General features: G+C 45.0%; 1 protein-coding gene across 2 annotated transcripts in view; it reads right to left on the reverse strand.

The window, feature by feature from the left end:
* Positions 1-8,683: 8,683 nt before the first annotated feature.
* Positions 8,684-13,310, reverse strand: part of ADGRL3 (adhesion G protein-coupled receptor L3) — an 802,265-nt gene continuing 797,638 nt past the window's right edge. The window contains exon 25 of one of the 2 annotated variants that reach the window (XM_054030154.1): positions 8,684-9,708. In XM_054030154.1, coding sequence (XP_053886129.1) covers positions 9,641-9,708 — 68 coding nt within the window. In that variant the 3' untranslated portion in view covers positions 8,684-9,640. Of the gene's footprint in view, positions 9,712-13,310 lie in introns of both variants that reach the window. The other variant, XM_054030153.1, reaches the window with a different exon arrangement.

Genomic DNA, 13,310 nt, shown 5'->3' on the forward strand with positions numbered 1-13,310 from the left:
ATTCCTTGCTCCACCAGGGATCACTTTTCTTATCTTTAAGTAGTGTTGGTATCCTAGGAATAGCTAGGCTGGGTGCCTTTATGAGTCCCTTGGTAACATAACTACAGAATTCCAGTATCTTCATTTACACATTGCTCATTCACATATTCCTCACTTTTGCTTCCAATTTGTTGTTTTTTTTGAATTCCAAGTGGGGATCTTATCTTTGTCTTCAGTATTTCTTTTTTCTTGATATGTAATTAATGTGGCGAAGTGATCCCTGTGCATTCCCTTTTCTTTGTAAATTTCCCAGCTGCATTTACTTGCTATGGTACTTGAAGCTATTCCAGATCTAGGCATGTTAGGTTTCCATCAGCTATATTGAACCTGGCAGGTGCTCCATCATTTAATATTACTAAATTATTCTTTCCAAAGAATTGCTCTAAACATTTTTCATTGTAATATTTTTTTCTTACTTCCCCACAATCGGTTGTGACTATTGAGACCAGCACAGATAATGAATGGGCATGGACATCCGCAATTAATGCTTTCAGGTCCATAGCCTCTAGTTTTCTGCATGGGTTATAGACATTATAAATCTTAGAGATGCAGAATTGCTTTGTACTGCTATCTCAATAGCATTAGATTCAATATTTAACTTCTTAACCTCTACTTCAAGGCCGTTCAAGTTCTCATTAATGAAGGTGCAGACACCTCCGCACGCTCCTGTTTCTCTATCATGTCTATATAAGCCATAAGCTGAGATTTTATAGACTACTTTTTCGATTAACCCAGTCTCTAGTATGCATAGTATATCAGGCTTTGTTGTCACATCAGTAATATTTGTCTTTCATTCCTGCCCATGCTCATTGGGCTATGGGCATTTCAGCTTGAAAGAGTCACCACCGTTCTTTTAACTGTCAGTATTTCCTTCACTTAGGAAAGTATGAAGTAGCTCCACTGGCAGGTTGCTGGCCCGTAGGTACTTAGCAGTAGCTTTAATTATAATTCTCATTTTCTCTGTTTTCTTTCCTGTTTGAGATGTACAATTGATTACTTCAATCATAAATGCAACACAGCTCTCCATTTCTGTAAGTAATATGTCAGCACCTTTTAGTCCAGTGTCACTCACTACTTCCTTCCCATTAATTTGTTGCTGGCTATTCCCTTTCCCCATATCAGCTTTCCTTCCCCCACTCCCCTCTTTTTTTTTTTTTTTATTTAGGATCCCTCATAGCAATTTCTGCATGTGAGATGTTATTGGTAATTTAGTTTTTTTTATTTCCCTAGCTCGCTTTGCCTCAGGCCTGGTCTACATTACAAACTTACATTGGTAGCAGAGGGTCCTGTGGCACCTTTAAGACTAACAGAAGTATTGGGAGCATAAGCTTTCGTGGGTAAGAACCTCACTTCTTCAGATGCAAGTAATGGACATTTCCAGAGGCAGGTATAAATCAGTATAGAGATAACGAGGTTAGTTCAATCAGGGAGGGTGAGGTGCTCTGCTAGCAGTTGAGGTGTGAACACCAAGATTCAGACTAACACGGCTATCCCTCTGATACTTTACATTGGTAGAGCTATGTCTCTGAGGGGTATGAAAAATCCATGCCCCCTCAGAGATGTAGCTATACCAACCTAACTCCTGGTGTGGACAATGCTAGGTCAACGGAAGACCTTTTATGTTGATCTCACTGCCACCTCTCAGGAAGGTGGGTTACCTAGGCCAACAGGAGAAGCCCTTCCACCGTCATTGGTAGTGCCTATACTGAAACATTACAGTGTTTTAAGTGTTTTCCTCCATAATTGCCACATTTTTTGTTCTGTCCCTTCCTCACAATTATTGTATGAATATCCACCTCCACACTTACTGCACTGTATTGTCCCTAGGCAATTATTTGCTACATGACCAAATCCTTGGCACCTGCTACATCTCACAGGAGGAGGAAAATAGGCCTTAGTTCAGAATACCTGATACCCTAAAGTTACTCTGATAGAATTCTTTCCTTAAAATGTGACCAGCACAGCTGTTGAGGGTTTGCTATCACATCCTCCTCTGCTAATTAGCCTCTTAGCAGTTATCACCTTATCTTCATCTATTCCTTGTTTTATTTCAATTGATGCACCATATGCTCCCCCTCTTATTTCTGTGAGGAATTTGGGCAGTTGACAATTTATCTTTATTTTACCTCACACTTTTGTCCTAAGGAGCTTCCCTGTTTGTTCTTTGGTTTTTACATTCCACTAACAAGTCTTTGCCAGGTAGTTTCATACCTCTTACTATAGCTCCAGCACTTTTTAAATCCACTCTGCATTCCTTAAGTCATTGATATCCCCTGTCTATATCCTTACCTAGGGATTTGACTACTATGTAATTTTCACCATTTCCCTTTCCTGACCTCCTATTTCCTGGGCCTTCTTCTGATTCCAAAGAATCCACCCTTTTCTTTTCCTTGATTGCCTCCTGTTTTCCTCAGTGCTTTCCCTAGCCTCCTTGTCAGGCCTGCTTTCAGTTTCATTCATGATCTCTCCAGTCTCACTCTGCCTAGCCTGTCAGCCAAAGGTTCAGCCAGCCAGCAGTCTAATAACCCCTAGCTCAGTAACCACAGTCCAGCCACTTCCCTCCATCCAACCCAGCCCATCTTAGCCAGCTCCCCAGTCAGCGTCTTCCTACTGCAAACTTCCTGGCTTTATAATCACCAGACAGCCCCTTCCCAGCTGGGCTTCATTGTCAGTGAAGTCTGGCTTGCTCCCTCTCTCTGGCAGGTGCTGCCAGGTATGTTAATTGGCCTCTCAGGCCCACATGAACCCCTTCAGTTCCTGTGGGAGTTGCACAGCCGATCACATACCCACCCCTTCAAGACCATGGGTAGAGATGCCTTCTGCCACAGAGCTGTCAGAGCTGGGCCCGCAGATTGTCTCACTCCTCTTCAAGCTCACCCTCCATGATCGGCCGTCAGCCTTCTCTTCAGCAGTGTCCAGGTGCCTCTCCCGCAGAAACTCTTGGTGCTGCAAAGTGGCATGACAGCCCTGCTCTGCAGACCTCACCTTCTCCTGAAGGCTTATTGCTTCTGCCTCTGCATCCGCTGCACCCTTTGAGTCGGGGTCTGCATACCCACTGTGGTCTGTTTAGCTTCTGCGCCCATCCCTGGATCCATTCAGTTTCTCTCTCTGGGAGCCTTCCTCCCCTCTAGTTCCTTCCAACCCACTGCCAAACAGGTTTGTTGACTAGGTGCCCCCATCATTACTGCCACCTTGGGTCTTCCTGCAGACACTGTGCTCTGTGCCACATGACACCTGGTCCTTCCCTCCCAACCCCCTGCCAAGTTCCTCAACAGTTTATTAAGCAAACCACAGTCCAAAAGCCCCAAACCCCCACAACATAGTCCACATCAACCCTGTGCATGTAGTCTTTAAAAACTCAGCCCCATTCTCACCATTCTGGTGCCTTCCACCACACCTGGGCTGGTCAGCAGGCCTCCTCTGAGACAGCCACCCCAGCCCATCAGTGTGGGGCACAACCCCACTCTTCCCAGTGGGAATGCTCTCATCTAGGAGCCTTTCATGGTTCCTCTGGGACCCAGCTCTCCAGCAAGGTGACACCAGCAGGTAAGCCCTCTGCTGCGCCACTTTCTTCCACTCTTTCTGGCCCTGGACTCTGGTTCTCTGGCTTAACTAGCAGGCATCGCCCTCTGCTGCTGCTCCTCCTGCCTTCAGCCCTCTCCAGCTTTGGTGCTGCCAGCAAGCAAAACCCTTCCTGCTCTCCGGTCTGCAGGCCTTGCCCAGGAACCATCTCCTCTTTGTGACAGCTCGCATCTCCTGGTCTGACTCCCCAGCAGCCCTTTCTCACCAGGCCTCCTAGGGTACGTCTACATAGTAACTCAGACTCTGTGGCTCTTGTAAATAATACAGCGATGAATTCTGTTGTTACAGTGCAAGATAAACCTACCTACCCTCAACTCTTAAGAGAACTAATCCATACGTGTAGAATCAATCTGTTCATGTTTGTCATATGAGCATTACAGCAATGCCACTAAAATCAATGCCTGAAAGAAATAACAGATTAATAAAATTCCCATGCATTGCATCTAACTGGGATATAAACATACAGTATATAACTTCGTACTGAGCACAACTATACAAATAGTTTGAATAACTCACTTTAATAGAGAATGCAAAGGCAGGTCTGTAATGAGCAGCATGTAAGAGAAAATCTAGCGCATTATTAATTTCTGGCAATACCAAGTTGTTTTTTATAATTTACATTTTATTAATACTCTCTGTGATAGCTTTTCATAGCATTGCATCAATCGGAGTACAGTAATTACAATGTATTAAGATTCACTCCATGCCTGAGGAGTGTGGAAGTTCAGTTAAGATGGTTTAAGTAAATGAAACGTAAATCACTATTGACTTCGAGCTGGATTAAATAAGAATTCTGCCCGGGGGGACTGGATGGCTCAGGGATTCACTAATGGGATACAGAGCCTTTTGCCAATTAAAATTTTGGATCAGTTCAGTATTGGCTGGGTGTCTTGATTGTCTGAAGGCTGTTTTGAGGCCCTGGTGCAATAAAGTGGCAGTTTTCAATCAATTTTCTAGTGGATAATATCTGCTTGAGTAACACTATCACCGCACTGGGCACATGAAGCAGGCTCAACAAAAATAGGTAGAGGCATGAGAACAGATCTGAACTGAAGACTTCAGCTCTGGGCCTTCAGTCAGATTCATGGGAGTGGACTCTGGTGCCCAAGATCAAGGCCTTGAGGCTGAAAGGCATGTGGTCTTATTGACTTACTAGGGCCAGGTTTTTGAAAGCGCTCAATACCCAACAATTCCAACTGTTCGCAATGGGGGCTGCTGAGAACTGAACTCTTTTGAAAGTCTGGGCTCTGGAAGGATGGACAGATGGACGGGGACACACACACACACACACACACATTATCAGCATGTTTTTAAGACAGCTTCATTATTTGTGAGAACGGAAGCCATGCATGAGTTATGCAGGTCTCCCCAAATGAGTGCTGAAATCGCACCACCCCATCATATAACTTGTGCATGCCACGTATTCAACACACACACACTGGATAGGACTTACACTTTTTATCAGGAGTCTTTTGGGTTTGGTCTGTCTTTAAAGCAGGTGCCCTCAGTTACCAGGTAGCCAATTCTACAGGGCTGAATGAAGAGCATTATAAAGAATAAATTGTAAATGCCTGAAACAATAACTCTTCTAGACATAACATTCAGAGCTTAAGGGTCAATATGATGGGAAGTTCCAGGAATAGAAACAAATGCTGTGTGTTGCAATGAAAAACTGGGGACTGTCTGCTTTCCAGTGGAATAATGCTCCCATATCAGACCTTAAACCTATCACTGGGTCCATGACAGATTAACGCCTGTGTATGGTGTTCACTATTGCCAACCTCAGGGATCCAAGATTATGAGTCGGGCCTCCAAAACTCATGAGATTATTTTTAAAAAAAGTACATATTTGGGGTTGTTTTTTATTTACCATCTAGTTTTTGAGCCTTTGGGGTACAAGGGTACAATTGGGCACATTTTTTAACCTTTTCTGCACAACCAGGAGGAGTAGAAGCTCTTTTTTATTTCGTAATTAAAGCTGAGATGTTCATGTAATCACACAGCCCAAGGAACTGCACCGTCCAGGAAAGCATCTAACACTGGCAGCATGAAGGAGGCAGGGACATCCATATATGGTGGGTAATCGGAAACATTTTCTGTTGGAATTAGAGTTTTAAGGGGCTGTTTTGAAGTCCAAAAGTTAGAATTGTTCCTGCAGAGATAGATTGGGGGCAGGTAAGGCACTTGTAGAAATGATAAATAAATTCATCACATGGCTCCACAGTTTGTCACTTGGCTATCGCCTTCTAGGATTCTAAACGTCTGAGCAGCTTCAGACAATGGCCAGTTTCAGTTAATCAACCTGCCAGAGAAACGTTTCCTTCTTTTTCCACAGGTAGGACTTCACCCCATAAATTACACTGACGCAACGCTCAGCATGGGCGACTCCTCATGGCACATCAGAGCGAGAAATGACAACTTTATACCCCTGGAAAAAGGAGCTTTCTGGCTTTCCAGTAGGGCACACAGCACATGCACATGCTTTGTGCTCACTCTGAGATTCCAGGCTTTAGAACTGAGCTATTGTCATATATAGGAAAAGTTATTCTAGATAATTGAATTTTCTTCTTCTGCAAGAGTCTGTACAGTGGGACTCACAGTTAATAAGGAAGTCTGGCTTTAATTAGGAAAGAATAATTAAAAAGAAAAAGTTAATTAATGCTCTGTGGCCCCAGTCCTGCACACACTTATGCCTGAATGCAACCTCTGCTCAATTAAGCATGTGCATATTTGCAGGATTGGGGCCAAAATCATTCTGAATTAATTATTGTTGTTGTTAAATATGTGGCATATGTAGAATAAATGATGATGTGGAGTGGAGCAAAGATTTCCTTAGTTTGCATTTCTTAGTTGCCTGCAGATCTCACTGGTGACTTTCCCTCTTGAATAGTATGGCAAACTATTGGGGGGGAGGGATAGCTCAGTGGTTTGAGCATTGGCCTGCTAAACCCAGGGTTGTGAGTTCAATCCTTGAGGGGGCCACTTGGGAATCTGGGGCAAAATCAGTACTTGGTCCTGCTAGTGAAGGCAGGGGGCTGGACTCAATGACCTTTCAAGGTCCCTTCCAGTTCTAGGAGATGGGATATCTCCATTATTATTATTATAAACTTCTGCTGACAAAAACTTGATTCCACATCATGACATATGCTCTCTCTGTTATTATATATTGCCATATAGAGAGAGGGGAGTATAATATATAGTCCTATTCTCTCTCAGACAAGTCTCTCTCTCTCCCTTTCACACACACACGGCATAGGTCTCATGTTCTCTTTCTCACACACACGCAGGGGCATGTCTCTGTCTATCCATCTAGCCAGAGTTGGCTAAACACAAACGGACAGTTTTGAGGTTTGTTTAGAATTGATGTTTTAAGGCTTTAAATTTTATTTTGACGGACCAGAAAGATGACATTTGTCTTTCCTTCTTCACAGAGAATTCTGCCATATCCGTGTGAACATCATGGGCCGGATGCTCAGAGGGTGTAAATCAGCATAACTCCATTGACTATTTATACCAGCTAAGAGCTGTTCTACACTGAAAATGTGTATCAAGTAACACTCAACGGTGGGAAAAATCCACCCCCGAGTGACGTAGCTACCCTGACCTAACCCCCAGTGTGGACAGCACAACGTCGACAGAAGAATTCCTCTGTTGACCCAGCTACCATCTGTCTAAGGGTACATCTTCACTACCCGCCGCATTGGCGGGTAGTAATCGATCTATCGGGGATTGATTTATCACGTCTCGTCTAGACGCAATAAATCGATCCCCGAACACGTTCCCCGTCGACTCCGGAACTTCACCAGAGAGAGAGGCAGAAGCGGAGTCGACAAGGAAGCCGCGGCCATCGATCCCGCGCCGCATGGTAAATCGATCTAAGATATGTCGACTTCAGCTACGCTATTCTCGTAGCTGAAGTTGCGTATCTTAGATCGATCCCCCGTCCCAGTGTAGACCAGTCCTAAGAAGTGGATTAATTACAGCGATGAAGGACCCCTCCGGTTGCTGTAGCAAGTGTCTACACTGAAGTGCTACAGCCGCACAGCTGTGTAGCTCTTTAAAAGTAGACATAGCCTGAGAATCTGGCCCCACAAATTCAATTCTGTTAAGCAATGAAAAAAATGTCAGCAGAATTAACTGCAAGTGGCCTTTTGTCTATCCGGGCTCTCTCCCAGTTCACGGTAATTGCTGCATGTTCATATAAGCTCGGTGTGGGAAAACTCAGCTACATGATGCTTGTGTGGACTTTGAGTCTGAGAAACCCCCTGAAGGGGCCCGGATAATTAGTGGGGTTCCAGGTTCATTTCACACCACTAAATGGAAAGAGGCAGCAGTACTCGAAGTGGGAGACTAACAGATTTTTCAGTTCATTGGCCATTTTGAAAAGTAACAAAACAATTGTTTCGGTGTGACTGAATCTGCATTTTTTCCACCAGAAAAAGTTTTGGCGAAAACGTTTCTCACAGCTGTAATCATTGTCCTCAGGAGAATAAGGCTCACTTGTAAAAAACCAGCTGTATTTACATAGGAGAAGGAAATCTGATCAGTTTTCACTCAGAAGTGCTCTGTTTACTGAGCTGTCAGAGAAGTTGATGTTAAATGTTTTCTATTTACAAGTGACAATTACACACTAAAGTACTGTGGTGACAGTTCATTCATTTTTGAACGATAAGGTACATTTCTTCCCCCCTCCCCCACCCATATTAGGTCTTTTTACACACCGAGCAATATTTACAATAGCGACCAGTGACGCCGTATCCCCCGATTTTATCGTGCCCATCTGGAGACTCCTTAATGAGCCCTAATGTTCAGAGGTGGGTGTTTCCACAGGTCAAGCCCATTTAAGGCATCTCAAGTTGGGAACCCGAATCTCAGGCCAGCCAAAATCTCTAGCCACTCTTGAAAACGTAATCCATTAGCGGCCATGTAGCAGGGTGGACACCCGCTCCTGCCTTGAGGGGTTTGGAACAGCCCTGGGAGAAGGCTGGGGCAGGGAAGACTGGGCTGATTGGGGAAGTAGCCACAGCTGGGCCACGCCCCAATCAGAGCCCAGCTGGGGCCTGGCTGCAGGGATCTAGACACAGGGTACCTGAGTGGAGCAGGGCTGGGGAAAGGCTGAGGAGCTGGGGAGCTCCAGCCTGGAAAGCCCCAGGCTGCGGCCTAGTATTAAGCCAAGGAGTATTGGGGGTTGCAGAGGACAGCCCAGAGGTAGGCCAAGGCAGCAGGTCCAAACCCTCCTTTCCAGTGATAAGTGGCGTTTACTGCAGTCTGCCCCAGGTGTGGGGCTAGATGATGACTGGCAGTGGCCTTACGCTGAGGTGAGGTGGGGTTAGTGGGTGGGGGTTCCCCTGGGAGGGGAGACCCAGCATGTGTGGGTACTGCCAGGGGGCAGCACCCAGAGCAAGGGGCATTGGGGTCCTGGGAGACAGGGGGCCAGTGCGAAGGACAAGGCGGATCACCAGCCTGCAGAGGGTGCTCCAGGCTGGATTGAGCTGATTCCCCAGACGACCAGCAGGAGGCGCCGCAGGGGTGAGTCCGACCCCTTACAGGCCACTAAAAAAAAACTTCCCAGAGCTGTGTTGTACGTTATGGTTCTGCTGGGCTAGATAATTCACACAACAAAGCCTTTCTAAAAATACGTCTCTGCAGAGCTACTTAAAGACTCCAGGATCCCCAAGTGCTTTGCAGACATTAACTGACTGGGCCTCACAACACTCCCTGCGAACTATGATTTACTATCTCATTTAGAGAGAGCAAACTGAGGCACAGAGAAGTTAACTCTGAGCAAATGTGTAAACAAGCCAGGCTGTGCTTAATTTCTGCCACGGCTTGCCAGGGTTTGCCATGGCTGAATCCCGGCACCACTAGGCTTGGCCGTTGGTAGCCCCGGCACCTCTGGGCTTGCTGCGACAGTTATGAAAGTAAAAAAATTGCTTGTGGCCCGGCATCTCTTTCATTACAAATTAAGCACTGAAGCCAGGTATAGAACCCGGGAGTCCTGGGGCACTTCCTGTCGTTGCTAGATGACGCTGTCTTCCATTGGGACTCTTCTAAAGCGTGGCTCCTGTTCTCGTGTTCCTCCACCTTCTGCTAAAAACAAGATCAGAGAAAGTAAACCCAGACCAAATAAAACCAACAGCACTTTCAAACTTTGCAGAAACTAAATAGCTACTTTTTAAATAATGGACTGTAATGCAGCTCAAATGAGGCAGTGAGAGTCTGCCTTGGCCGGAGAAAGGAAGGCTGGTTGAGAGCTCCTGCTAACTCCTAAGGGCTAGCAGAGCCTCCTCCCACAATTCTGCTTTGTTAGGGTGTGTGGACCACCTGCAGGCAGAGTTGAATCAGGATTTTCCACAGCATGGTCAGGTGCCCTAGTCACTGGGCTACAAGTGAGGCCTAACTCCCTTTGTGGATTTTGACCTATGCCCTTCTGGTGACTGCTGTGCTAAATGCATGTCCTCACAGCAGAGTTAACTCAGGGGATCTACACTCCAAGTTACTCCTCTCGAGTGTGAGTGGCCATACTGTGAAATAGCACTCGATCTGCTGTGTCCGCACTGGCACCGCACTCACTCGTGGTGTGGCGCTAAGTCTCCCAGGGACACATCCCATAGTTCTTTGTGCTGCAGTGCATTGAGTCACTCTAGGAATTCCTTCCCAGTGAATTGTGGGAGAACTTGTCTGTCCTCTCTGGACATGAGGGGGATTGTGGGAAGGTGTTAGAGGACTAGCAGCACTCAAGTGGTGCTAGCTTGCCTCCACATAAGAGGGTGGTTGTGTTAGTAGCTGACAAGTTGCATTCAGTGGGACATGAGTTAGGGAAGACAAGCTCTAAGAGGTGAAAAGCAATCGCGATATAAGGTCTACGTAATAGTAAAGTTCCACTTAAGCCCAATTTTAGAGAGTTTAAGTGGTGCATAGGCCTCTGCACTGAGGTGAAGTTTGCCCGAGAGCCTAGTATCACAGCATCATAGAGATTAAAGACAGATCATCCAGTCTGACCTCCTGCACATCACAGGCCACCTCAACACCAAGTCCAACAACTGCAATTAGACCAGAGCATTACAGCCTGTAGGAAACTAAACTGGTATGTGCTACAGATAGAGAACAGGAGGGACTGAGGTGCACCAATGCCCAAGACTCCTGCAATGGCAGAGAAATGAGAATGAGGTGAGACATGACCAGAGTTATAAAGGGGAGGCGTGTACCTTTTGCATACATGACATGCCTCCTGCACACAGAGTCAGGAGTACATCCAGACACTGATTTTAATTGACACAATAATTCCTTTGTGCTTTACTTACGTCCTCTACTGTCATTTGAGCTCCAGCTTTCTTCTGCATTGGGAAACCCCTATAATGCTTAACTGGATGAACATGCTTTACTACAGCCTCTGTTTATTTTACTGTGGAACACTTCCCAGTAAGACCGTCATGCACGGTTTACTATCCCCATCTAAGCTGGGGTTTGTTTAAGCAAGTTTTATTATAAATAGACCATTTGTATAAATCATTGCAAAATAAACAGATTTGTTTTGATATCAGGTATTAACTGAAGGGTGCTTCACAGACTTTTCTCTAAGTGCTGTATTTTACAGCTGTTTTTATAATAATTGCAACCTTGAGAGGAAAGCATTGCTTTTTATAGATACAGGTTGGGAACTAGGGAGACATGGTGTGTTAGTGGCAAAATGATATATGTAGGTTTCTTTATGACTAATATGACATTCAAGAAGAGTTTAGGAAAGGTAGAACCAAGTCAGGGAGAATTAGACTGTCATGGACGCATTCTTAAGGTTTACATTAGTTAACTTAATTTCCCCACATCCCTACAGGCCAGAGGACCTGTCTTACTATCCATCACTGGGTAGGAAACAGCACAAGGAAAGCTATTCTCATGCTATCTCCCACCTGGCCAAAATGAGGAAGCCAAGTGGAAGGAGTGATGTAGGTCATATAATGTGATAACATTCTTTCCATTCCCCTAGGATCTCAGGAGGACATTAAGCAGCAGCTACTAGAAGGTCCAGAAGGGATCACCTCAAACAAGAAATCATCACATACTCTCATACTGGAAGGGAAAATATCAGGAAACCTACCAGAAGAGCATACAAGAAAACCAAAACAACTATTCTAAAAACTGATGACAGCCATTCAACAGAAAAAACAAAAAGTGGAACCAACTACAACAACTCCACAGCCCATGGCACACCACCTTCGGGAGAAACCAATGCACCGGGACCCACCAGATGGATACTACATGACACACTAACATCATCAATTTATCAAGACTACCCCTAACTGGAGCTGAATTATTTGTACTCTCCAAGGGACTGGACTTCAGCCCCACCACAGAACCTGATACCGTACAGGCTTGTGGAGAACTGAAGAATTAGTTTGCTGACTCTGCCTCATATAATTTTTTTCAGGACAATGATGACACCACCCACAACTACCACATCCCCACCGACAGTCATAAGAAAAAAGTATCATCTGACTGGATACCCCACAGTGAACAAAACCACACTCTTGAAACATTACATTGATTGCTTCAGGAAAATAGTTGACTGTGAAATTGTTAACAAGTGTAACATCCATCACAATCATAGACTATCAGGATTGGAAGGGACCTCAGGAGGTCATCTAGTCCAACCCCCTGCTCAAAGCAGGACCAATCTCTGACAGCACCTAATAAAGAACTCAAAGAAGACCAAACACCACAATTCACCCAGGAATTTAAAGATATCATGAAATCATTCCCCAACCAATTCCACGAGAAAGTCTACAGCCTCATCGCCCATGAACCCACCCAGGGACCTTCTACATGCTTCCCAAGATACGTTGTCAAGGCTGGATCCCCACTTTGAACTTTAGGGTACAAATGTAGGGGCCTGCATGAAAACTTCTAAGCTTAACTACCAGCTTAGCTCTGGTTCGGCTGCCACCATTTCAATGGATTCCATTCCTGGGAAACCTTGAAAAACCTTCACCAAATCCCTGGTGAAAACAGATCCAAACCCCTTGGATCTTAAAACAAGGGGAAATTAACCATTCCCCTCCTTCCTCTCACCAACTCCTGGTGAATCAAGATCCAAACCCCTTGGATCTTAAAACAAGGAGAAATTAACCATTCCCCTCCTTCCTCCCACCAACTCCTGGTGAATCAAGATCCAAACCCCTTGGATCTTAAAACAAGGAAAAATCAATCAGGTTCTTAAAAAGAAGGCTTTTAATTAAAGAAAAAGGTAAAAATCATCTCTGTAAAATCAGTATGGAAATTAACCTTACAGGGTAATCAAACTTAAAGAGCTCAGAGGACTCCCCTCTAGTCTCAGGTTCAAAGTACAGCAAACAAAGATAAACACTCTGGTAAAAGGTACATTTACAAGTTGAGAAAACAAAGGAAAACTAACACGCCTTTCCTGGCTATTTACTTACAAGTTTGAAATAGGAGAGACTTGTTTAGAAAGATGTGGAGAACCTGGATTGATGTCTGGTCCCTCTCAGTCCCGAGAACGAACACACTCCCTAACAAAGAACACAAACAACAGCCTTCCCCCCCCCAAGATTTGAAAGTATCTTGTCCCCTTATTGGTCCTTTAGGTCAGATGCCAGCCAGGTTACCTGAGCTTCTTAACCCTTTACAGGGAAAAGGATTTTGGAGTCTCTGGCCAGGAGGGGTTTTATAGT

The sequence above is a fragment of the Malaclemys terrapin genome, chromosome 5, assembly GCF_027887155.1.
Source record: "Malaclemys terrapin pileata isolate rMalTer1 chromosome 5, rMalTer1.hap1, whole genome shotgun sequence".
Taxonomy (NCBI): Eukaryota; Metazoa; Chordata; order Testudines; family Emydidae; genus Malaclemys; species Malaclemys terrapin.